General features: G+C 36.9%; 1 protein-coding gene across 1 annotated transcript in view; it reads right to left on the reverse strand.

The window, feature by feature from the left end:
• Window positions 1-27,220, reverse strand: part of cdh13 (cadherin 13, H-cadherin (heart)) — a 347,744-nt gene that overhangs the window by 88,469 nt on the left and 232,055 nt on the right. The window contains exon 7 of the mRNA XM_081372855.1: window positions 24,798-24,976. Within this exon, the coding sequence (XP_081228981.1) occupies window positions 24,798-24,976 (179 nt within the window). The remainder of the gene's footprint in view (window positions 1-24,797; window positions 24,977-27,220) is intronic.

Below are 27,220 nucleotides of genomic sequence, written 5' to 3' on the forward strand. Positions count from 1 at the left end.
AGCTTAGTGTAGATTTATACGCCGTGCTGTGCAATAGACAGGCCGGGCTTTGGCGCATTAGCTTTCATGCAGTATCTATGTCTGCTCACATGGCCAAGTGTGTGTGTCCATGCACCACTAAAACCCCTCACTCTCGACTCGGTGCCCCACGCTACAGATTCATGCAGCCGCCTGGAATCTCTGAAATACTGTGTGTGACCTGCTGTCATTTTTGAGTCGTTTTCACCAAGAATTTGCACTCTTAAGTAGAGCCCGACCGATATATCGGCAGGCCGATATTATCGGCCGATATTAGGCATTTTCAAAACTATCGGTATCGGCATTTATAACGGCCGATAAATTAATATTTCAAAAATAAAATAAAAACGGACGAAACACCCTTCAACCATGTTATGAGTGTTGCCGTTGTATAGTTTGTCCACCAGAGGGCACTCTACACCGTCCCTGTTGGCAACACTCGTGTATAACGCGCCACACATTCAGCAACCTGCTGATCCAGCCCGAGTCGGGCAGAGAGAACCGCGAGTGAGATCAGCGGTGAATTGTGTTCATGGTGAGTTGGTAACGACTCACGAGACATACATTGCTTGAATAACAATTAAAAGAACATCCCTATCAGTTCTCTTAACTCAAATAAGGATGACAAAATTCGTGACTCATGTCCAGTTTTGCTGCGGTTAAATAAGCCGAGAGTGAAGCGGAACAACGCGACGTAAGCTATATTCACATAAAATGTTAACACTGCAGTTCACAAAAGTTCGTAATGTGCATGTGCTTTAATGCTTTGTCGGTTAAACATTTAATTTTAAATACTGATGCGCTGTTCTAACGTGTGCGTTTCTCAGCGCGTACATGTGAAGCTCACATGCACTAAAAGCCTTTCTAGTACCAGCGCCTGGATACTGGACTAAGTTATCTTTCGAGTATTATTGTGCTAATACTGTTAAATACACACAATATTTACATAAACAATGTCGGTTGTCCGCTTGTCAAATGCGTGTACATTAGACGTGTCATGCTCAGCTCTTAAACAGACAGTAGCAATTGTAAACAGTTGCCGCTTGTCCTTAAAGGGATAGTTCACCCAATAATAAAAATGATCTCATTATTTACAGGCACTCTAATGTTGTTCCAACTGTATTAATTTCCTTCTAATATTTTTCTAATATTAATAGTTTGAAGAATGTGGGTAACCAAACAGTAGCTGGTCCCCATTGACTTCCAAAGGAGAAAAATATACTATGGAAGTCACTGGGGTACATCAACTGTTTGGTTACCCACATTCATCCAAATAACTTATTTTCAACAGAAGAAAAAAACAACTTGAGAGAGTAAATTATGACAATTTGAATTTGTTGTCAATTTGAATGTGAAATTGTTGTTTTTGTTCAAAGGACTAAACGTTTAGTCTTAAAAAAAATCTTAAGTTTGTATTTTTATACATTTTATTTATCAGAACTTTAATATATTTTGATGTTCCTCTGTTCTGTTGTGACAATACAAGAAACAAGTTTCTTTTTAAAATGCATTATCATATTATTTTAGTTAAAACTCATAAATAACTACAAATAAACTAATGTTAGGGAAATTTGTTAATGTTTTGTTGCGCGTTTCTGAAAAAAAAATAAAAAATATCGTCCGATATATCGAATATCGGATTTTAAAACCAACAAATATTTGTACCGGTATCAGCCTTCAAAATCCTTTATCAGTCGGGCTCTAGTACCCATCAAAAGTTTGTACACACCAATTGTAAAGTGTGTCCAAACTTACTGTAATATAATACACATAAATAATATTGCTACTGTATTATAATATACACATAAATAATATCGGCCGATATATCGGTATCTGGCTTTTTTTTATCGGTATCGGCATCGGCGCCCAAAAATCCATATCGGTCGGGCTCTACTCTTAAGGGCCTATTTTAGATTTTTTTTTAACCTTTGTAGAAGTAAAAATGTCATAAATATGATGTAGGGTTTATTTTAAAACAATTTTCACTCAGAAATGGCTAGTACATTTCACAAATAATTAATTAAAATAATGAAACAGCAAGTAACGTAAAATTAAACATGAAATTTTGAAGTAGAAAGACTGAAAAAGCATTTTCTTGTAAAAATTCGAAAAGTTAAATTCTTGACAACACAAGACAGCTTAGTACAAAAATACAGTAATGCATATGTTGTGCATATATTTAATATCTATCATTTTAGCAACATTCTACCCTCAAAAGTTAACTAACTAACTTTTGGTAAACCTTCTAACGTGGTAAGAGTCACGTCAAATTACATGTTTTGGTCATTGACATTTTTGCTTGAATTTCAAGATAAAATTGACAATTTGAAAGCTGAGACTGTGATATAGCTATAATATTATATACCACATCACATATAGCCAGGGCTTGACATTAACACCCGCCAACCCGCCAAATGCGGGCAGATTTCAGCAGTGGCGTGTAACGCAGTCACTCCAACTAGCCACTTTGGCGGGTTGAATTTTATATAATTTACTGTACATTTTTCATTTGTAGTCTTTTAAAAAGGCATCTGAAATAATAAATTAAGTGCAATCTAGTGTTGTCAAAAATATATATTTTTTCGATCCATATCGATACTGAAATATCTGAAACTCTTCCGCGGGATACACGTTACCAGCTGCACGTTCTCTCATCTATCCGACAGCGAATTGACGCACAAACCCGTGACCCTTTACTCACTCGTTTCATTTGATCTGGATGAATATTGTTGGTATTACAGGGCTTGAATTTCGGCGCGCATAATACTGAGCATAATTTTACTCTTAATCTTATTGCTATGCATAAGTTTAGACACCCATGCTGAAGTTGACTAAAAAGAGGAATAAAAAATCTTTTTTTGGAAATTGAACTTAATGCCTTAATTTAAAAAATTAGGAAAAATCCAACCTTTAAGGACACCAATTTTCTTTGTGAATGAATAATGTATCGTAAATAAATAAATGTTCTTCCTTAAAATACAGGGTGCATAAGTTTGGACACCCCTATGTTAAATTCCCATAGAGGCAGGCAGATTTTTATTTTTAAAGGCCATTTACTTCATGGATCCAGGATACTATGCATCCTGATAAAGTTCCCTTGGCCTTTGGAATTAAAATAGCCCCACATCATCACATAGTCTTCACCATACCTAGAGATTGGCATGGAGTACTTTCCATAAGATCATCTCTCAATGCAAATCAAACCAGCTATTAGGCTAACTGAAATAAAACCATGCCAATCTCTAGGTATGGTGAAGGCTATGTGATGATGTGGGGCTATTTTAATTCCAGAGGCCAAGGGAACTTTATCAGGATGCATAGTATCCTGGATCCATGAAGTAACTGGCCTTTAAAAATAAAAATCTGCCTGCCTCTATGGGAATTTAACATAGGGGTGTCCAAACTTATGCACCCTGTATTTTAAGGAAGAACATTTATTTATTTACGATACATTATTCATTCACAAAGAAAATTGGTGTCCTTAAAGGTTGGATTTTTCCTAATTTTTTAAATTAAGGCATTAAGTTCAATTTCCAAAAGATGATTTTTTATTCTTCTTTTTAGTCAACTTTAGCATGGGTGTCTAAACTTATGCATAGCACTGTATATGGTAGTTTTTCCCTATGGTATCGATGTCAAAATTGTGGCCAGTGAAAATGCTGAGTGACTAGTTACTTTGGAAAACCAAAGCCACTAGCCACAGTGGCTGGTGAGCAAAAAAGTCAATGTCAAGCCCTGCATATAGCTACAGGGAAGCATCTGATTATTAGTAAGTCACCATAAGAACACCAATATGTGACATTTAGAGGCCACAGATGAAAGTTTGTTATTTAAATAGTAGAAGAGATAGTGCTGGATATGTGCGCATAAATTTACTCCATTAAACTACACGAGAGGTTTTACAACTATGCCTCCCAAATGCGTGGGCTTGGAAATGCTAGTGGACATAACCATAACTTGTGCAAAACTAATAATTAGGTTCATAATTATGACTATAAATATGCAGAGGAGGCTTTTAAACGCTTAAATAACGCTGCTTAAATAATCCAACTTACGACCTGAATTAAACAGTTTAAATCCCTGTAGGTGGCACGGGAAAAGAGTCTCCATCTCTCTTGGAGATCAGTGGGGAAAGCCTTTAGTAGTTTTTGGCAAAAAAAGCTGCAGAGCTTCCACAGATATAAGGGTCAGAGAGAAGCTCTTCTTTGACAGTCCTCCAGCAGTATATAGAAGCTACCGAGAGTGGAGCCAAGACCCCACACTGAGTACTAAAGTGGGCCTGCCGTCTGCGGTCTAAGTCTCTAAGTGCAAGAACTCCGGAGAAGAGCACACATGCTGGAAATGCTCAATCTGCTTAGGAGACCGAGTAAACAAATGCCCAAAGAAAGGGAGTGAGAGATAGCGAGGCAGTGAAAGAGGATGGATGGAGCTTGAGGGGATGAGAGATTTAGCTCATCATCTGGGATAAATCCATCTCCCTAAAAATTCACATATGGTGTACGTATATAGAAAAGGCCTTTTATCTCAGAGTGTGAATGCGATTCAACAAAAGTGTCCATCATGGTCCTATTCTAGTCATACAGCTCCTAAAATGAGACTTGTACACACAAATAATTACGCGCAGGCTCACATTAAAATGCAAACGCACAACTGAATAATGTGCAATCGGTACAGGTGAATGAGTGAGGAGAATAAAGCTCTGATTAATGGTAAAACCTTTGCCTCCACCACCACTGCAAAATTGTTCAAATGACATAATTTGTCTGAAAAACTCCTCAGGAAAGTGTCAACAGCAAGGGCGTAATTGCCACAAAATGTCACCATGGCTGATTACGAGCGATTTGTAGCTCAGCGAAAAAAGAAACTGAAAAAAAAAAAAAAAACGTTCACATACCAATGCCACATGAACACTCTGTGAACTTTTCACTTTCCAAACATGCACATTTCCAGCAGGGGCTTGCACAATTTTAAAGAATCACTAATGAGAATAATTCAGATAAACTTTTGATTGTCAATGGTAAATACCAAATACAACATTAATAATACGTTAACAGATTGAGATGAAACTGAAGGAGGGAAAAAGAAAATATACAAACTCATTCTAAATGTCTGTAATGTGACGTGATGTTTATATATTTAAATTATTAATATATTTATTATATGTTATATAATATAAAATACAATAAATTTATTAATAAAATAAATATAAAGTAAATAAACTAAAAAATATTATATTTAATAAAGTATATTAATAAACAAAAAAAATAATTTTATTAACCTGAAGGCGAGAAGGAAAATGCTTTAGTCTGTCTAATGTTTGAATAAAGTGTTGTGATAATTATTATATATAATTAATATCTTAATAAAACAATGCATAATGCATAATTATCTATTAAATATATATATATATGTGTGTGTGTGTGTGTGTGTGTGTGTGTGTGTGTGTGTGTGTGTGTGTGTGTGTAAAAATACCAAATACCGAATTAACCTGAATATTGAAAGAAATAGTAGTCAAACTCACTGTCTAATGACTTTAATGTGATGTGATGATTAAAATTAAAAATATAATTACATGATACAATAACATAATACATAAACTACAAAAACACATATAACAACTACCACACTAACCTGGAGGAGGGGAGGATTTAAACCAGCTCTGTCTAATGTCAAATGTGCTTTAATGTGCAAGATTCAATCCATCCTCATAGGACCCCAAGAAGAAGCTGTCTATAATGTCTGTCCATGTTCAAAAACATATCACACTATCTTCTAGACAATCAAAATAGCTTTTCTAAGTATCATTTGTAACAGTGATAGCTACAAATAATGAGCACAAATAAATATTAGTAATGTAGTAGCATAGCTATATGCTAGGCTAGCAGGCTAATCAGCAATTGGTATGCAAAGCTAGTAGGCTAGCTGATGGTTTAATTTATAGCTTTTATTATATAATATGATGTATTACATATAATTTAAAACTAAGTTCTTTTAGCCAACATAATTGTTTTGGGGTCCAATCTTATTCTGTGAGGGACATAATCTTGCACAGTACCAGTCTTTTGCTAATTTTAGTGCTGTAGTTTATATGGCTCAGCTGGGTGTGAGCGGCGTGTGATATGAGGGACAAAACCTCCCTCTGCGAATCTAATGAAACAGTCAATGATGCTGCATTGAACCACCTCTGGACATGACCCCGGCTCTTCTGTGTTGTGTATTGTTCTCACACAAGGACTCGGTTTACACAGACCAACAGACACACACCCACAATATAAACAGACTGTAATATAAGGAGCTCCTCGGCACGAGTCATAAACACAGTCATAAACGCTTGCTAAAAGCATATAAATAACAGCTGCGATGTCTTACCTTCTAAACTTTCTGTCATGTGCTAGGGTGTTGTGTAAATTCATTTTTAATTGCAATTTTACTCCTCATTTGGTGAAACACCAAGCAGATCATGAGGCTCAATATTGTTAGGGACTTGGATAAGGATAAGGATAACTCAGGTAGCAATTTTGCCCTACCTTCCTATATTTAGAAAATTCCCATCCCAGGCATATAGGTATAGCCTGCTCCAACAAGCAAGCAAGCAAACAAACAAACAAACAAACAAATAGCTGAATGGCTGGCCTGTTATAAATGTGTATATACAATATATATACTGTATATACATATATGCCATGTGTTTTATAAAAAGAAATTGTGATCTTGCAAACTAAATTTGTAATATTGTGAACACAGTCCTCTGTATTCTAAAGGCAAAAAAAAGAAGAAAAAGGAAAGGAAATATTGTTTGTATCTTGTTTTTCAGTAGAAATATCTAAGCATTCTTAAAACAAGATCATTTTACCTTGAAAGCAAACTGTTTTTTTGTTTTGTTTTTAAGAATATATATATTGTATTGTTTACTTTTCTTACTCCAGTCATATATGCATGCTTAAAAACGATTTGCCAAATGGGTAAGAACAATGTTTTTCTTAAGTCTTATCATGAACTATTCCGCCTCTCAATTAAGGTTTTCCTGTTTTTAAGGTTGTTTAAATATTTCCACTGGAAAACAAGACAAAAATACTACAAATTGGATTCAAATGAAAACTCACAGTGTACAGCACATAAGCATACAGTGATTAATGTGCTTATTTGCCAGCCAGAAAAAAATGAAATAAATAAATCATATTGTCCACCAATTAAGACCAAACCAAAAAATAACTAATTAGGCACATTTTCCATTTCAGCTCTTGTACTTGGCCTCACCTCCTTCTCCTCAGATGAAAGGAGACTAAACGAATGGATGGAGGTAACTTCAAATAATTGCCCTTGGCTTATATTTTTCCTTCTTATCCCTTGCATTCTATTTTCTTTTTTCCATGTTGTTATTTTAGTGAAAAGGGCAGAATCACTTTAATTTTCCTCGTCTTGGAGGACTTTGAGAGCTCTTCATGCAGCAACTGGCCTCCTATTTACTCAATCCTGATAAAGAAATCTGTACATCTGTACATAATTAACATATCCACTCTACAGTATATTATATTACAAGTTTAGTGTCTAATTATGGGTAACACTATCATATTGCAGCAGTCACAAGGCCACAGCTAGATAACTTGTATTGTGAGCAATATAGCTCTGCTAATTCAGCTGTTCACTGACAGTGACTCCACAAGAGAGTAAATGGTTTAAAAATAGAAACTTTCCCATCTGTTTACCACAATTCTTAGTGGCAATCTGCAATCTTTTAAAACCATTTGTCCTGTCAATGCTCTTATGAACTTTTGGAAATATCATATTCGTTTTGGCAATAGAGTCTCATTTGGCTAGCGTTTCTCTTCCACTGGTAATTCTCAAGAGTAAAACCAGCCTTTAATTAAAAAGAGGGGAAAAAATAGTAAATTAAATAATTCATTTTAAAGAGGTATTAGGGAAATCAAACATGTAAATTCGACATGCTTGATTTTTGGTAAACAATGCCTGTTTTAAGCCCATTACGGGTGCTTATGTGACTTAATACGTTCAAAATATAATAGGTGAGGGGGCTGAGAAATAGTGCTTTTGGCATGACCACAAGGCAAAGCTGATGATAGTTCAGTAAATGAAAAAGGAGGGTAATGAGCCCTTTTTCACAACAACCGATATTCACACAGCTGCTGTTCATTGTAAATGCTAATGCTTCACACATTGTTAACATAAGCGCAGTCTTTCTGGAAGTGTGGCCTCAGATTGGCTCGATAAATATATAGTTTATGTAATCCATAACATTGTGGAATTCCCAAGGCCCAATACAACTCAAGGTCTATTAACAGAATCTGTGGCATGATCTCAAATATACCATAGAAGATAATTATCTTAGAAAACTCAATTTCTAAAACCAAAAAGTAGTGTATTTACATTGGAAGTCAATGGGTAAGGTTCACAAACATTGAAATATTGTTTCAAAAGTGGAACCGGAGAAGTTATACTGTACATAAAAGTAGTGTGATAGAATTGCTGACCAATGTGGTAAAGTTAACATTTTTGCAATTTGCGTAAAGTTAAAAATTGTATACTGCCATGACCATATAAAACTGATAAACCTGTAGTGACTTTCACTCAATATGTGCACAGACATATTGAGTGAATGAAAGCTGTACTCCACCTCAGAGTACAACATTATAACTTTATAAAACTACAATTAGACTAAATAAATCACAGTTGAGCCTTTCTATTTCAATTCTCATAATTACTTTATTCTTTACATTTTTAGGTAAAAATTAGGTCTTTAATAGAAATTACAGCTCAAATAACACATTTAAATGTAGTAATCATTCTATAAACCTCATAGAGAATTAGTCTCAAATATCTGCTTTCAAACTGTCTGAAATGCCTTGCCCTTGCCCAAACTGAGGGCGGAGACGGAGTCCAAATTATTTTCTGTTGTAAACAAGAACATGCTACGGATGCTGTCGAAAAGAACTTCACTTAGACTCAGAACATTTCTTTAAACCATCAGCAAGGCATCAAATCTCTAAAGATAAACGTCACATGAACATCAGAAGCACAAAATGACACTAGATAGATAGATAGATAGATAGATAGATAGATAGATAGATAGATAGATAGATAGATAGATAGATAGATAGATAGATAGATAGATAGATAGATAGATAGATAGATAGATAGATAGATAGATAGATAGATAGATAGATAGATAGATATTTGTAATATGTGATGTATATTAAAAATGCAACATTAGCTTCTTCAACTTTTGCAGCAGTCATTTATATTACTTGTATACCTTTTTTACAGCACAACAAGAAATCGATCAAGGTCAGAATAGTCAATAAAGTGCTTGTGTATGAGGGGGCAAGATCACTGCCATTGTATGTACTTGCACTATTCAACCATGTCTAAAACATTAATCTTACTCGCTGAGAAAGAGCACAGGGAAAGTGAGCAGAACAGCCCTAACACAGTCACATCTGTAACTTTCATCTTCATTTGGACCCACTTTAACCCCCTGGTAAGTATATCGAGTCAATTTTGATTTCTTGTTGACTTTAAAGTCCACAATGTTACACATTCACTCATGCTCGGGGATCAATTGTTCATGTACACTTGTCTGAGATCAGTCTAAACCAGAATTGAGATTATCTATCAGCATCCCATCATTATGAAGACATATATTGGGAAATTAAGTCATACTAGAGGTTACACTCCTTCAACATTACCTCTGCGACCCCTGCGGAGAGGCCCCAGGCAACAGCTCCTGAGTTAAGAGGATAACGGATGTCTTTAGAGGCAGAGAAAGCATTGAAATTTACTTGCCAGGAAGCAATCGGCTCATGCTTGCCCTGTGCTTGCCCTTTGAACTGTCAAAATTATAAGGAACACTTTCTGTACTGTGAATATTTTGGACAGCCTTATAATGTGCCTTAGATCCCTGCGGTGACACTAATGGGTCGAAGCTGTGGCACTTCCATTTGAATGAGACGGGTGCCGGAACTGTTGAGCCATTGTGCGGATTCAGCTCATTTCTGCTCTCATTTTTTGCCAATTATGTGATGACAGGTCTGTGGTTATCTATGAACTTGAACAGCATGGGACTTATGAGAGGTCTTAATTTTGTTTTATGGTGAATAAGGGACCTTATTTGATTTTAAATGCAATAAATATTAATGCTTACCATAAATTTTCAACCTTCCTTCGTGGTACAAGTATGAAGGTCCAGTTCATGTAAAAAAAAAAAAAAAAAGAGGTACTGGAGGTGACAAAGTCATTTTCCTACTATTTTATTTGTCCTGGAGGAAATGGAGATGGATGGAATTGTGTTAGAATTCAGAATCTTTTGAGCTATGCAGGGTGAACCAAGGAAATTGGCTGATGGCAAATTTCCTAATTCAACAAGAACCTAGGAGAAAGTGTGTATATTAGAGAAACAAGAGGGTAGAGAGTCATTGACCAAACACCATTTGTGTCCCTCATACACACTATATTGCTAAAAGTGTTGGTACGTCTGCGTTTACATGCACATGGACTTTAATGACATCCCATTCTTAATCCGTAGGGTTTACTGTGAAGTTGGCCCACCCTTTGCAGCCATAACAGCTTCAACTCTTCAGGGAAGGCTTTTAAATAAAGTGTGTTTATGGGAACTTTTGACCATTCTTCTAGTAGCGCATTTGTGAGGTCAGACAGTTGGACAAGAAGGCCTCGCAGTCTCCGCTGGAATTCATCACAAAGGTGTTCTGTGCAGGCCAGTCAAGTTACTCCACACCAAACTCGCTCATCCATGTATTTATGGACTTTAGTTTGTGCACTGGTGTGCAGTCATGTTGAAAAGGGGCCATCCCTAAACTGTCTCCACAAAGTTGGGAGCATGAAATTGTCCAAAATGTCTTGGTATGCAAAGCATTAAGAGTTCCTTTCACTGGAACTAATTTCACTGGAATAATCCCTGCTCCACCAAACTTTATACTTGGTACAATGCAGTCAGGCAAGTACCGCTCTCCTGGCAACCGCCAAACCAATTCCATGAAGCTCTCTACGCACTATTCTTGAGCTAATCTGAAGGCCACACGAAGTTTGGAGGTCTGTAGTTTTACGTGGCCTACCACTTCTTGGCTGAGTTGCTGTTGTTCCCAATTGCTTCCACTTTGTTATAATACCACTAACAGTTGACCGTGGAATATTTAGTAGTGAGGAAATTTCACGAATGGACTTATTGCCACCATGTTTCAATTCAATGAGCTCCTGAGAGCGACCTATTCTTTCACAAATGTTTGTAGAAGCAGTCTGCATGTCTAGGGGTGTGTGTGTGTGTGTGTGTGTGTGTGTGTGTGTGTGTGTGTGTGTGTGTGTGCAAAATAACTGTTACAATAGAGAGATGATTCTAACTTTTTCTAAGTGTTGAAATAGTCTAAACAACAAAATCCTTGCTGTATTAATCAATACAAAGTTTCTCTCAGCTGTTTAATGTAGCTTTGAGCCCTAGCAAGGTCCCAATGTCCAAACATCTGCTCTCTCTCTCTCACTCTCTTTCCTTCACTATCCATCCTCTCTGCCCTTTCAGAAAGCTCCTTTGGATAGACTGATAAAGTCTGTCTGCCCACTCCAATAGATTATTTTTGGCAATTTTGAATTTTGAAAAGGTCTCCATGGTATTTGTGCAAGTGTCATACCATCAGTCATCCATAAGCACTCATGGTTCAAGAGTCTCTCCTTCCATCTGGGCCCACTTAACACCATTATTTCTAAGGCGTTTCACATTAGTGTGCAACCATGAGATGCATTTGTTCTTATTTGTGACTATGATCAATAATATGGAAAAAAGAATCGATAATTCAGTTGATTGCCTGGAAACAAAATCTTTACTAAAGACTTCAAACTTTGTATTTCATAGTTTAAAGGAATGTCTTCTGAATTTTGCTGTAGCTTAACTGTAGAATGCATGCATATTCATTAAAGTGTCTGACCCCAGTATAAGAACAGATGTTGTGTTTATGGAGTCAAAAAGGTGAATTTTTACATAAAGTGTTGTTGTTAAATACAGTATACAACAAGCATATATACCCATGTATCCAGACAAACACACATGCCCCTGAATGAATGAATGAATGAATGAATGAATGAATGAATGAATGAATGAATGAATGAATGAATGAATGGCTTATAGTTGTGATTTACTTATGAATTTATGTTTAGACATTACCAATATTCTCGTATAGCTGTGCTCAATTTTATTTTCATCATTTATTTATTTATATCGTTGTTATATACTAGCTCAACACGTTTAGTCTTATTGTTTGAATCTCTTGTTTCCTTGTACCATGCTTCACAGGGACAACACTATTTTGTCAAGTGGCTAACATAACATAAGCAGAAAGAGCTTTATTTGTAGTAATACAGCATTTTCTCCACCATTCAATATATTTTCAAATTAATTGCATGCCATTTAGCAACACAAGTCATCCAGCTTATATTAATATGATATTCTAAAATCGATCTAGCTTACTGCAATGTGCAACAAGTGTCTCATACCACCCATGCCATGGAGCTAATGCACAAAGTAACATTATAACAACTTTCAACACACTTAAATGTATTTTTTAGTATGATTGTTTTGACCAAGTAAAATAGTGCTGCATTACCCCACAGTTTCGGGACCATGGGACAACTCCCATGGTTCCACGCTCATTAAAGGAACACTCCACCCATTTGCATTAAGCTTTGCAATGTTAGAAACCCAGTCATACTATTGAATGGTCGTGCAACATCTTCTCATTTTCCCCTGAGACGAGAGAAATCTGTATTTACCTCTTTACACTTCCTCCTACAATGATGCAAAAATCGTCATTTTGTGTCATTGTAGGAGGAAGTGTAAGAGGGGGGGATTTCTGTTAAGACTACAAGCACTAGTTCCCACCCTTTCAAACCCGCCCATAGGGGGTTGGACCTAATGCGCTAACAGACCAATCACAGATCAGTGCCAGTGCGTTTGATTTCACCATTCATTGATTAAATTCACACCTTTTGTTTCAATCTAACTGAATTCATTCCGATTGGTGAATTCTCACAGGTGTCGGTCATCAGTAACCACGCCACCGGCCTCGCCTCGTTCTCCCGCGGCCCTAGCCTCGTCCTGTGCGCGACTGTAGAACGCAAAAGCCGAATCCCGGACATTTTGTGCGATCTAAAAATCCGGGCAGACTCACGGAGACTAACGTTAGTGCTAGCTTAGCTTTGTTGTTTACAACTGCTCTCTAACCGCTAGGCGTGGCTTGGGAGTGGCCTAGTAGAGCAGCGAAACAAGTGCATTCTGGGAGTTGTTGTCTTTCATCCACATGAGCCAAAAATACATTTTCTGGCTTTTCTCAGTCTAGAAGGCTCCAAATTCAAAAATAATTTCACATTTCTACTACATAAATGACCCAATTTAAATACACATTCATCTTTCCAGAGGTGGAGTTTCCCTTTAACTGCATCATCAAGCTACGCCTTTGTTATTGCTTTGAAGTGACCTCTAGCCGAAAAACTTACATACTGTGCCTTTAAAAAGTGTTGTATGTATTATTATTTTTTTTACTGTACTGAAACATAAAAATACCATAATATGTTTGCAGATATTTAGAAAATATGCTAAGTTCACATAGTTGTTTCTCCTAAAAACAATGCTATAGCCAGTTATTCAACTTTGAAATTTGCGTTCCATGACGCATTGCAGCCATAGAAGCCAGCAAACAAATTAAGTCAGAGATTGCAGACTCTACCCGACTCTAAAAGCCTTGACATACATCTAAAAAGCTCCATGACCAACATATTAAAATGCAGATACATTAGCTGATCAACTTACAGTGTAAGGCTCATCGCTTTCCACTGTCAATTGTGCTCGTTCCTGTTGCATACCCTCAATCTGGCAACCCACGTGAGGAAACACTCTCTCCAATAGTTTTAGAATTTAGACATATGTTATCAGTTTCTCTGGACATTCTCTATTACTACCTTCAATCAATGACGGTTTATTGAAGCCTGCAGACTGACAGTCCCTCCTAATGGCTGGAACGGGTACTGTTCAACAGTGGCTATGTAAAGGCAGGCTGATTTAAAAATCTGCTGTTAACTAAATGAACAAACCGTGCACACTGAACGCTTGTGTTTTAAAAACGTGAACAAAATGAAAAAGAGCGCAGGGTCGAGACGTGTTTATGAATTAAACTTCTTTTAATATGACACAGCGATATTGCTATAGCCCTGCTCTAGAGCCATCACTGCTCTACACATGGCACACACAAAAACAGTTGGAGCTTAGTGACATGACATTCCATCTCTGACAAATGTGTGTGCGAATGTGAGTGTGCAGCCTGTGAATCCAGCACAGTGGGTCCACTGTTTGGGAAAGCGCTCAAGACTCTGGCAGAGAGACAAAATAGCCCATAGCTACTGATGCCTCTGCCTCCAGCTGTCACCACTGTCATCAGCAGGGGAAATGTACTGAGAAGTTTTAAATTGCGGTTTTATACCAGAACAAGGTAGTACATTGCGGCCATACAAAAACTGCATTACAACATAAGCAAATTTATTACACTGCCATTATCATTAGACCACTGATGATGACATCATCAGCACTGTCCTCTAACTACCCATGTTGGCTCAAAAATGAAAATACATTCAAGCAAACAAACAAAAACTACACTGGGTTGATTCACGAAATGCATTGCAATTAAATGAAAAGTATTTAGTTTAAAAATTACCTCAATTATTACATTACATTATCAATGACATCAGCATTATCCTCTACCTGTGTTGACTCACAAAATGCACTGCATTTCAAACAAACAAAAACTACTTTAGGTTCTTAAAATGCACTGTTTTATACAAATAGTAGGCTCCATTTAAAAAATAAGATGATTTAATTTATCACCATGAACATCATCATCTCTGCATTACTGAGGTCATCATCAGCTCACAAATATTTCAAACACACCCAAACACGCACACACTATATAGTAATGTCCATCTACACGTATGCTGGTTCACAAAATGCATTGTGAAATGATGCAAAGAAATACATTTGGTATAAAGCATCAATGTAAAAAATGTCCATTTATAAAAATTTTGTTAAAGAACTTTAAACATAACGCCCAGACAAATAGTACAGCAAACAAAATTGCTGGTTTTGGCATGAGGAAAACATTCCTTTAGGACCCTATTACTTTTGTGATCCGTGTCCAGTGACCCGCTCAGGACGATCAGATCTGACCAAATCCTTCTCTCCACCTCCTCACGAGTCAACCAGTCAGATTGATAAATGAAAAAAAAAAAAGAATGATTCCTCTTTCTCATCTGCTGTAACTCACTCTCTCGCTCTCTATGGACACCAGGTGATCTCTGACCCAAAGCTCAGTCAGTAAGAGAAGAAACTCATCACTCACTTCATTACCCCTCAGTCCTCCTGCCTCAACACACAACCGGCTCTGTTCTTATCTCAACCCACACAACCATCTGAGACGCATGAATCTGAATGGCTGCATCCCACCCTGGAGATCAGGGCGTGGGCCGGGAGGAGAAGGTTTCTTAGGGTGGGATTAACAGGAAGAGCGGTCAAGCCGATAGGCATGTCCAGGAATTAAAGTCTGACCTTGAAGCGTAATACTCTATTTCCACAGTTTGATGAAAGTGCGACCAACTTAGCTATAGTTTTCTGATCTAAAGCAAAGCTGGAATCAGAAGTCTACCAGACTTTACTTTTCTCCATTTACACACACACAATATGGCCTATTTCAGTACTTAGTTTTGTACGCCTTTCTTCAGGCGTGGCCCGGCTTTACAGCTCCCAATAAAACACCAATACACTTTTGCAAGCCAGCTGGAGATATTTAAAATACCCACTCATCATTTCCTTCCAGAACATAAGGGTTGTGGTAATTGGAGACATTTGGAACTTCTCGGGATAAGGAGAGACTAGCACCTACCTGCTCAATCCTTATAAATGCAGACAATTGCCCATTATATTATGCCATTATGGGAACAGATTGTGCTTAGATCACTCCCAACTCTTTGCCAGTAACATAAAAGATGCATATTTTACACTTAAAGTGTTACTGCCAGGTCCTGGAGAGTTCAATAGTGCTAAGTCGGTGCATTTGTAAGAGACACAGGCCTCCATGCGGGCCTGCCTGTGAGAACATGAGGACTTTGGCACCTTTATGACACAAAATGGGAGTTTAGAGCTGATTCCAGAGCAAAAACAAGAGAGCTAAAGGGTACTTGAGAGATCTACTTCTGTGCCAATAACTCTTCAGGGAATGGACACCATAGCAGGTAAAAGTACCACTGTTATTTATCTTTTCTATTTAGTATTTTTCTCTTTGGTTTGTGCTAATGGACATCCAGAGTGCACTAAACTTGTTTGCTCAGTTCATCGAGGTGAATCATAGAAAATATGCACAATATTAATCAATATCAGAGTGTGTCTCTGAAAGTTATTGTTAGTAAATTTCACATTTCCTAGAAACATCTTCAAAATGAGAATTCTGTTATCATATATATATATATATATATATATATATATATATATATATATATATATATATGAGAATTCTGTTATCATATATATATATATATATATATATATATATATATATATACACTTTAAAGAAAGTTTCAAGTACTTTTATCCATACAATAAAAGTCAGTGGTGTCCAAAATCCATTGACTTTCATTGTATGGACAAAACAGGATAATACTGGTGATGTAATTAGTGACAGTGATGACATCATATTTTTGTCAAAATTATTTTGTGCTCTACATAAGAAAGGAAGTCATGCAGGTTTGGAACAACATGAGGTCAAGTAAATATATAAATATATATTAGCTTGTTCTCTTCTATTTATCGTCTTTCTCCACAAATTTCGACAGTACTCATCTTACATTTTCTTTCTATTTCTGATGTTCCACACCTTTATTGACTGAGTAGATCAGCGAGGCTCAATTAATAACAGAGAAGGATTAATGGCCTGACCTTTTTTTTTTTTTGCCCACAATTCCCATGGGGCTCAATTTATCTCCAGGAATCCAGAACTAGTGAAAAAAATGTGATTGACACTCCTAACCTTCATTGGGATGTAATCTTCATCTTTAGCACTTGGAGATCTAATTAATTAGTGGAATCTCATTTCCGCGCTAATGCAAGTAGACAGAGGCGTGATAGAGGAGAAAGGGGAGAGAGGGAGTGCAAGGGGAGAGGGAGCCATTTTTAATCACTCAAGATGGACTCCACCTGCTATATGCACTTTTGGACAACAACTGAACTTTCTGGCTTGCTGTCAAGTAGCTCTCTAGTTAAACCAAGTAAATGTCTAGATTTTAACTCTTGTGCAGTCGAAATCCTTGCGAGAGTGCTTTGTTTTCTCACTGCTACAAAGGGGAAGGTTAGGATGAATCTCACAAGAGATTCCCAACCCAGAGACATTACTATCAATACATTTGCTTCAAGACCCTGGTTTTATGATAGATAAATTAATAAAAATATGATAAATAACTTCAATGAATGTAGAAACTGACCATTAACCAACATTAATATATGATCAAGTATGTTGCATTTTGAGTTTGTGACATACTAATGCATTAACTCATATTATTAACCAAGTAACACTGTAAAATATTACCTTAAGGTTAAATCCTCCTTTTTGTCCATGGCAGAGCACACATATGGCAACACGTGTAGGAGAAAATGACAAGACTGGAAGTCAGAGAAACCGAAGGAGAGAAAAAAAAATGGCACCTTTCTCTAGTGTAAAGAAATTGTCAAAGTTTAGTTTAGAGTCTATCATAAGATTGAGTTTCTCGTGTTCTTCAGACCCCTGGGCTTGATGGAATGGGTGAAGTTTTCATGAGTATAACGTCAAAGGCCCAGCACTGACATTTGGTGACTGGCATCATGTGTCTAATGACAATGTGTCACAATGAAAATGACAAATGTTTCTGACAGAGCCTCCCAGCATTGGGACAAAATAGCCACACACACACAAAAAAAGTTTGAATGGCATTTATAGTGAAAATCTTCTCATAACTACTGAAATAATTCAGCTATTTAATTTCTGATGCAAGTATATTGAAGAATAATTTTGGATATCATTAATAAAGCCCCAGGTAAAAATGAATTTAAAATTATAAATAACAGAGAGGGGAATTTTGCTGAATAAAAGACAGAGCGTATTTAAAACCAATCCTGGGGCGATCCTAGTATTCTCCGTCCTGCAAAAACTCACTCACAAGTCTATTTCCTACACAACTAAGCTCGATCTTTACATAATAATGACTGAGTAAATGACAGTTTATATCTTTTATGCAGTGAAGTGCACATCAAATCATGCAATAATGCAGTATTTTCAATCACCGCCCACACCCCTCCTCCGTTCCAAGTAATATTTGCATTTAGATGACATAACATAATAACTCAGGAACCACCTGCAGGAGTAAATATTTTGCTGTCTGTTTTGTCTAGCCGTCCTGCCAAACACAATGATTCATTAACTGAGAGTGGGGAAGAATCTTCATATGGTGACTGACATTCAATTATGCGAGAGAGATCAGATTAAAAAGAAGTCCAAAAAGCATGTCTGAAAAGGCTATTTTGCGGGCGAGCGCGGAGGGGAGGCTGAAGCTGTAATTTGAACGACCGTTTGGGTCCTGGCTGAACGTGGCGACAGTAAGGGAAATCACAATGCTACGACCTCACAGTAATTGGATGTCTATTGAGTGTCAGTGCATGTGCCCGCATAAGGAATGCGTAAAGATGCGTTTATATGCAGTTTATTTTCATTTGATGAAGCTTGTAAAATGGGCCTTAAATCGCAAAGTCTGTACGTAATCATTGCATTAAATTTTAATTATTACAAAACCAACAAGCTTTAAAATTCACACTTTGATCATAAACCCTGCAACATATGAATTGATTATGTGATATTAAAATGGTTGTAAGAGCTTGAAACAATATTCACACAATTGCTGTATAATGTGCCATTGAGAGGCAATAATATCGCACACGCACGCATGCTCGCACACACACACCTTTAGCTCTGTTTCAAAACCTGATCTAGACAGCATTTTAAGGCATTCCTGATGTGAAGACTTGGGCAGCATTGTAAGTAGAAAAGGCAATCAAAATTCCCTTTCAATAAAAGCGTCTGCTAAATGCATAAAACAAAAAAATATATATATAATAGTATAATATAAGTGGAGTTTGCATGTTCTCCCTATATCTGCGTGGGTTTCCTCTGGGTGCTCCGGTTTCCCCCACAATCCAAAAACATGCAGTATAAGTGAATTGAAGACGCTAAATTGTCCCAAGCCATGTAATGGGGAGGGTTGGGGAAAGACCTGCCGATCTACCCCGGAAAAATCATTGGCAAAAAAATGAATGGACAGTCTCTCAAGAGACGTACGTATATCAAGAGATGGATAATCACCAAGAGTCGGATATGACTGAAATGGTAATAGATAGATAATATTTTGTAAATACCAAAATATATTAATGGTATAAATATACTATTTTGTTCAATATTTGTATGCTATATGTGTTTTTTATTCTTACCAGCATCATTAGCTTAACAGCACGCTGATGTCAAACTCGGCCTATGTAGGAAAGTTGACAGCATGGCAGCTCACTAGGATTCTTATCTGACCACAGACTGGCCATCAGAAGCAGGACTGTAATGATTAGACATACCCCATAAGAGGACTGCCAGAACTCTGTCACAAGATATTGATTTTAAGATGTCTATTTTGCTACTGTGTCATTTGGGCTTATGAAACAAAGGTGGAGTTACTCTGCCTGTCAATCGGCTGTCAGATTTAGTGGCAGGCATCTGACTGCCAGGACCGGGAGCAGATGCACTGTGGGTAGCCACAGATAGCAGACTGACCAACGAAATTAGTTTGAGGAGGTCCTACGATGACCACCCCCTGAAGCGAGTCAGCAATCTGTCAGCCTGTCTAAATAAAACTGAAAACTAAACTTCAAACAGAATTTCATGCCTCTGATTAGAAACTCTTTATGATAATAAATGTCATAAGAAAGAGTATCATTTGTTCAGTGTCCTAATGAAATACCACTCATTGATTTTGAGATTTTCTTTTAATAAAATAAACATTATAAATCAAATAAAAATACTAGGACATTAGGGGTGTAACGATACCCTCATTTCACGATTCAATAGCTATCACGATACTGAACTCATGATAAGATATTATTGCGATTCTCCAAGAAATATGATAAAAGGTTAACAAAAAATGTACTGTTGATTAGAATGCTAAATTTGATATTACATTGTAGGTGTAAATGAATAGGCTTGGACTTGGTGTTGGTAACCCAATACACAGGACAATGGTGAAACTAGAATCAAAATATTCATGATTCTAAAGCTGAAAATACAGAATTATTTTAGACGATTATGCTTGCACTCTGTCACTGACTAGATATATTTAAAATATTGCAAGCCACATTTTACTGGTAACATAAGACATTTGGCACTACCAGGACCCACAAATATTCCCCCATTGCATTATTATGCATTATATACAACATTATATAGGCTATAGCAGTTTAATGTAGTACTGACACTAAAACTCTGAAAACTTGATTTTTTTTTTCTCACACAGTAATTTTTATTTTGGGTGAACAATAAATATTGTCACTATCCACGATACATATTGTTGCATTTTTGTATTGCGAAATATTGTGACAATATATTGTTACACCCCTACAAATATTTCAAGAAAAAAAAAATTATAAAATAAAAAATAAATATTATAATATAATTTTAGAATTAAATACAAAAATGTAATTAAATTAATTACATACAAATTAACATACATAAATATATTAAATTAATTGCATTAACACAAATAAAATTAAATATATATATAAAAAAAAATTAGGAGTACTTCTATTTTTGACTACATTCAAAGCTAAATGCTCACACACACATAATCACATGCAGACATCGGCACACAGCCCCGTTAATGATCAGAATGTGGCGAAACGGAAACACCGTGCGATCATTTACATTACTCTGTTTTCCTCACCAAAAGGCAATGTGAGTAGGATCAGTGCAGCAAGCTTCTGAACCAATCAGATCAGAGGAAAAGATCAATCCATGACAGGTGCATGTGATGATCATCCTTTGCATCTTTTTGAAAGGGTGTCTGCTGTCTGCTGCACATGGACAGATGATAATTTGAGAACCGGATTTGGGCTTATATAGGAGCTTTTGATTTCCATTTAATTATAAATGATATCCCAAATAGTTGATAGCTACAATGACATAAGACTAACACGTTTAACCAAGCTGTGATGTTCCTATTTCTGACAACAGGGTTTTACCTGATTAATCTTACATTAGGAACATCAGGTACTGTACCAGAAGCTTAGCACACCAAGCTACAAACACTATTAGTCACGCATGCTGATCTGAAAGATAGCGGAAAGAACAGGCACTTTTGACCTGTCAAGAGAAATTCGTGCACTGAGAAAAACTCTCTCCGTGATGCTTTCGCAAGTTGTTGACAAGCCATTAGCTGAACTAGCCAAACTGACATTATTGCAGTACAGTTTGATGTGAGCATGAATTCAATTAATTAGATCAACCTGTCCGATTCTTGCAAGGAATAAATGTGCATTTCTTGACTTTGGCTTGAGAGAGTTCAGAGACAAACTAGATTATACAATTCTGCATGTATACAATTACAGTGAATTTCCAGGCAGCATGGTGGGTGGAGGTAATATTGAAAAAGTGTAGTTAGGGAACTTTCAAAATACCAACAAATTTCTGCTAGTTGTAATTAGCCTATAGCAGAGAACCGCACACACAGCATGCCCGTCACACACCTGTCTACTTAAAACACCTAAAATCCCCTGGAGCTCTTTGTGTAAAACATCTGTCACACATATGAGATCAACTGCGACGAAGCACAGACTCGAGGGAATCGGGCAGAGGAAGCATGGTGTCAGTAAGACGAAGCGGTGACAGTGAAAGTTAGCAGAGTTTGTCAAAATCCAGTGCTTCGCTATAAAGAAATCAGAATAAACAGCTACATTCAGACACCTTTCATGTAACATTTTAATTATAATGTCAACTCGACTATCAAACGTGCTCTCGACTGCACACAAACATGCATTTAATGATGGCTTCGCTCTGTTCCAGCTGAGGGGTTTTCTACTGGCCTTGTCGGACACAGCCGATGCTAGTGGATAAGTGTGTATAACCTCAATTAAAGCATGCTCTAAATGTCTGACAACAGCTAATATTCCTCTTCCAGCAGCGGGCCGAATTGATGTTCCTTCATTCGTCACCCTGCAGAAAAAGCAATCATGCTGTTGTCTCGCTCTGCTTAGGAGCTGGAAAGCTCTGCCTCCAGTTGCTCATTAGCATGCACCGCTAACACCTCCTGTCCTCAAGACACCGTAGCATCTCCCCTGCATTCATCCAACCTCCCGTCTCTTAACAACATTAAAAACACTGCTTTTATATGCCGAAGAATCTGCTCTAATATACTTGCTCTAAAGGTTGTTTGAGGATAGTTAAACATTTAAACACAACCGTTATTGTTTTTCTCCACAGATTTGCCCCTCATGTTTGCTGTTGTTATGCTTGCTTATTTGCACAGCTCAGTTTGAACAGAAAGCCTCCATTCTGTCGGCCCTCCTGTTAGAGGTTCTTCTCACGGCGTTTTAAGAAAACAGCCAGTCTTTAAAACATTCAAATGGGTATTTTTTTTAAATATCTGGAGCACATTTGATAAATTTACCATTTGTGTCACATGGAAAATTCATTTGCAGACACAAGACCTGTGCTGATTGACATGCCAGAGCAGCGGTGTAAAGATATTCCAGAATAGCTGGAATGGTAAAATAGCTTCCTTTCTCCTTTATGTTTGCAAATGTTTGCTGAGAAATTTTAATCCAGAACTAACATTGCTAACATTAGGTAAACTTGCTGTAGACCATCAAATACACACTTTCTAAATGACAGAAATCTTGAAAGATAAATAGAAAGTATTTCAAACCTGAACAGAAAAAACAAAGAGAATGGAAGGAATTTACAATAAGATTCAATTTGTTAACTTTAGTTAGTGCATTAGGCATCACAAATTCACAATTAACGAGTATTTTTATGTTAAACAATTATATTATCTACAGTTGTTATCTTTTATGCTCACCGATGCTGCGTTTATTTAATCACTATAAAAATACATCAGAACGCTTATATTTTGAAATATTATTGCAATTTAAAAGAAATGTTTTCAATTTAAATATATTTTATGGTCTCATTTATTTATATATTGTGAAAGCTGAATTTTCAGCACTTCAGAAACATTATTCCTCAGAAATCATTCAATTATGCTGATTTGGTGCTAACAAAATATTTCTTATCATTATCAAAGTTGAAAACAGTTGTGCTGCCTCACAAGGAGGATTCAAGAACATATATATATATATATATATATATATATATATATATATATATATATACATTATTATTATTATTACACACACTTACTGGCCACTTTATTAGGTATACCAGTTTGAGATGTTTTAAGCTTTGTGACATGGTGTTATCCTCCTGGAAGTAGCCATCAGAAAATGAGTACATTGTGGTGATAAAGTGATGGATTTGGTAAGCAACAATACTCAGATAGCCTGTGGCCTTTAAATGATGCTCAGTTAGTACTAAGGGGCCAAAAAAGTGCCAAGAAAATATCGCCTACACCATAACACCACCACCACCAGCCTGAAGCGCTGATACAAGGCAGGATGGATCCATGCCAGATTCTGACCCTACCATCTGAATGTCATAGCAGAAATTGAGACTCATCAGACCAGGCAATGTTAGTCTAATTTGGTGAGACCATGCAAATTATAGCCTAAATTCCCTGTTCTCGGCTAACAGGACTGGCACCCGCTGTGGTCTTCTGCTGCTGTAGCCCATCTGCTTCAAGGTTTCAACGTGTTATGCGTTCAGAGATGCTCTTCTGCATAACTCAGTTGTAACAAATGGTTATTTGAGTTACTTTTGTCTGGCATTTTCGCCCACAGAACTGCAGCTCACTGAATATTTTCACCTCTTTTCTGGACCATTCTCTGTAAACCCTAGAGATGGTTGTTTGTGAAAATCTCAGTTGATCAATAGTTTCTCAAATACCCAGACTAGCCCGTCTGGCACCAACAAACATGTTCAAAGTCACTTAATTCATCTTTCTTCCCCAGTCTGATGCTCAGTTTGAACTTCAGCAGATCGTCCTGATCATATCTGGATGCCTAAATGCATTAAGTTGCTGACATGTGATTGGCTGATTAGATATTTGCGTTAATGAGCAGTTAAACGGGTGTAACTAAAAGTATGTAAATAAAGTGGCCAGTGAGTGTATATATTATTTGTTCATTCATATTAATTTCATATTCATTCATAGTTTGTTATGAATATATTGTTAATTTAATTTATACTTATAGGCATTAACCTCTATTAATTGAATCTTGTTGTAAAGTGTTACAGAAGAAAAACTGAATTTAAGAGCAGGATAAATTGGCCAAAATAACATTACTGCCCTTCTCCATCAGCTCCATCATAATATTTCCACCTGATACAAAAGTTTATGCATGACATCACCAGCTGTGGAGGGGGCTTTGTCTTATGGTACATACGGAGGCCCAAGATTCACGGTACACCACTAATTGAAAACATACAATAACGTGCAGCTTATGTCCATCCAACAATAAAAAAGAGGAACTCAAAGAAAGCACATACCTCTCTATCGAGCTGGTGGGGTGATATCACGGTGACAATGTCGCCTCTTTCCGGGTCGATGTAGAACATATTGGGTGAAGGTTTATCGGGTTGCTGTCTCACGATGATGTAGCGCAGCACAGCGTTGTCCGTGTTGGGATCGTCTGCGTCGTAAGCCGTCATGGTCATCACTGTAGTGCCTGCCAAAAACAATTTGAAAACCGATGAGTTATAATGGAGACAAATGAGCAGGATGCTAATCTATTTGGTGCCAACTTTATCCTTAAGGTTTTATCTGTACACCGACACCACTTGTATAGCCATTTTTCATTAAACCGCACAGCCAAACGAAACTGTAATCAATCGAAACCACGTTTGAATGGGGCTTCAGGGCAGACAGAAAACACAGAAGAGCAAAGCTCCACTTCTAAGAGGCTGAGTTCTGAGTTTTATATTGTACTGCATCTAAAATAAGGATGCCGTTCTTGGCAGATGAATTGTAATCCTAGTCAATCCTTGACATATCTGCTCGCCTCCTTTCTTAGACGTGGCCCCTGAAATGAACAGCGGCTCGACGGTATCCGGAGAGGGGCTGATATCTCAGTTCAGGTGGCGTCTGTTCATCTATTTCATTTTCCTTCCATCTCATCTGAATGTGCTCAGCCGCAAAAGTGGGCCGCAAATGGAGCCGGAGCCTCTCAAAGTCACAGTGACCAGACAGTGACATGAAGCTAAGTCATATCTATCTCCTGAAGTTAATGGCCTCTATCACTGACGTTAACCTCGCGATCAGCCTTTACGAGAGCTCCTGCACTGTACAGCATAAATCCAGAAGGCACCAAAAAGACAAAAAAATGGGTAGGAAATGGGCTGAACACAATCAAATATGAATATTAGCATCTTAGAGCGAATGAGTAAAAGGCAATTATAAGTAATTAAGGGAGAAGTGGGTTTCGGCAAGGGAAGAGAGATGGTATTAGGCGGCGGTTAAGAAGTACACCTCTAATGATTAATTACACATGCTGAAGCGCATAGCGGGGCTCTCTCGTGACCCCGCTAGTCAAGGCGAGCGGTTCCACTTCACTGTTCGTTTACTCCAAGTTATATGACCTCCGTGTTCGCAGATACACACACTGACACACATTCGAGTGTGTGCCGACCATGTATGCGCACACACAGACACGTACAACCTCTTTCTCTCTCACACACACACACATACAGGAAGACAAGCAGCCAGACGAGAGCACTCATGCTCAGCTTTATGAAGGGCAACTTTATGTTTAAAAACCCTGTTAGTCATCAGATGGTTTTGTTCTTGTCATTTGTTTGTTGTACTTGTCAGTTGTAGGCTAGAAAAATTGTATCAAATGGCAATTAACCACATTAATTGAAACGCTGCCATTCAAAGTTTGGGGTATAGACGTTTTTTTTTTTTTTTTTTTTTATAAATAAATTCATACTTTAATTGAACAAGGATGCATTAAATATATTAAAAGTGAAAATAAAGACATGCATAATATTATGCATCAAATAATCATGAAAATAATGTATTACAGTTTCTACAAAAACACTGTTTTCAACATTGATAATAATAATAATGAGCACAAAACAGCATATCAGAATGATTTCTGAAGGATCATGTGACAATAAAGACTGCTGAAAACTCAGCTTTGACATCACAGGGATGAAATACATTTTAAAATATTAAAATAGAAAACAATGTAATAGTATTTCACAATATTACTCTTTTTACTGTATTTGCGATCAAATAAATGCAGCCTTGGTGAGCATAAGATACTTTTGTTCTACAACATTAAAATTGTCCAACCCAAAACTGTTGAATGGTAGTATATATCAATATTTACTGAGAAAAGCAAATGCATGCCTAATGGACTCTACATAAAGGTCAGAGGGTACAATTAATTGCATAATTTTTTATCCTATAACATCATTTTTCTTTTGAATTTATATTTAGTATATGAACATGTAAAATAGCTAAAGCAAACTTTTCTTTTACCTGTATTTGTCCTTCAGAAATGTCTAAACACCAGAAAAAAGTACATTTGCTTGAAAAAGATGAAGAGTTCCTTTTATGTCTTTTCACTAGAGCTCAGTTAAATCAATGACTGTAAATTCTGTCAAAGACATTTGAGTTAAAATTGAGACACAATTACTTCATACTGATCTGGACAAGATTGGGAACTCTGTAAACTGAACGTGGCCATTAAGGACATGGTATTGAATCACAAAGTAAGTCTACTTTTTGCTGTCTGTGAAAAGTAGTGCTGTCCAAATAGGGCTTTAAAAAAAAATAAAAAACCTCAACACTGTTTATGTGTAGAATATATTTATAATCAAGAAAATTTACAACTGTACAAATATTTGAATAGCACAATGAACCTAATCACCACATGACCACTTGATTGTGAATCACCGTTCAATCT

This window comes from Scardinius erythrophthalmus, assembly GCF_964197995.2.
Source record: "Scardinius erythrophthalmus genome assembly, chromosome: 8".
NCBI classification, from domain to species: domain Eukaryota; kingdom Metazoa; phylum Chordata; class Actinopteri; order Cypriniformes; family Leuciscidae; genus Scardinius; species Scardinius erythrophthalmus.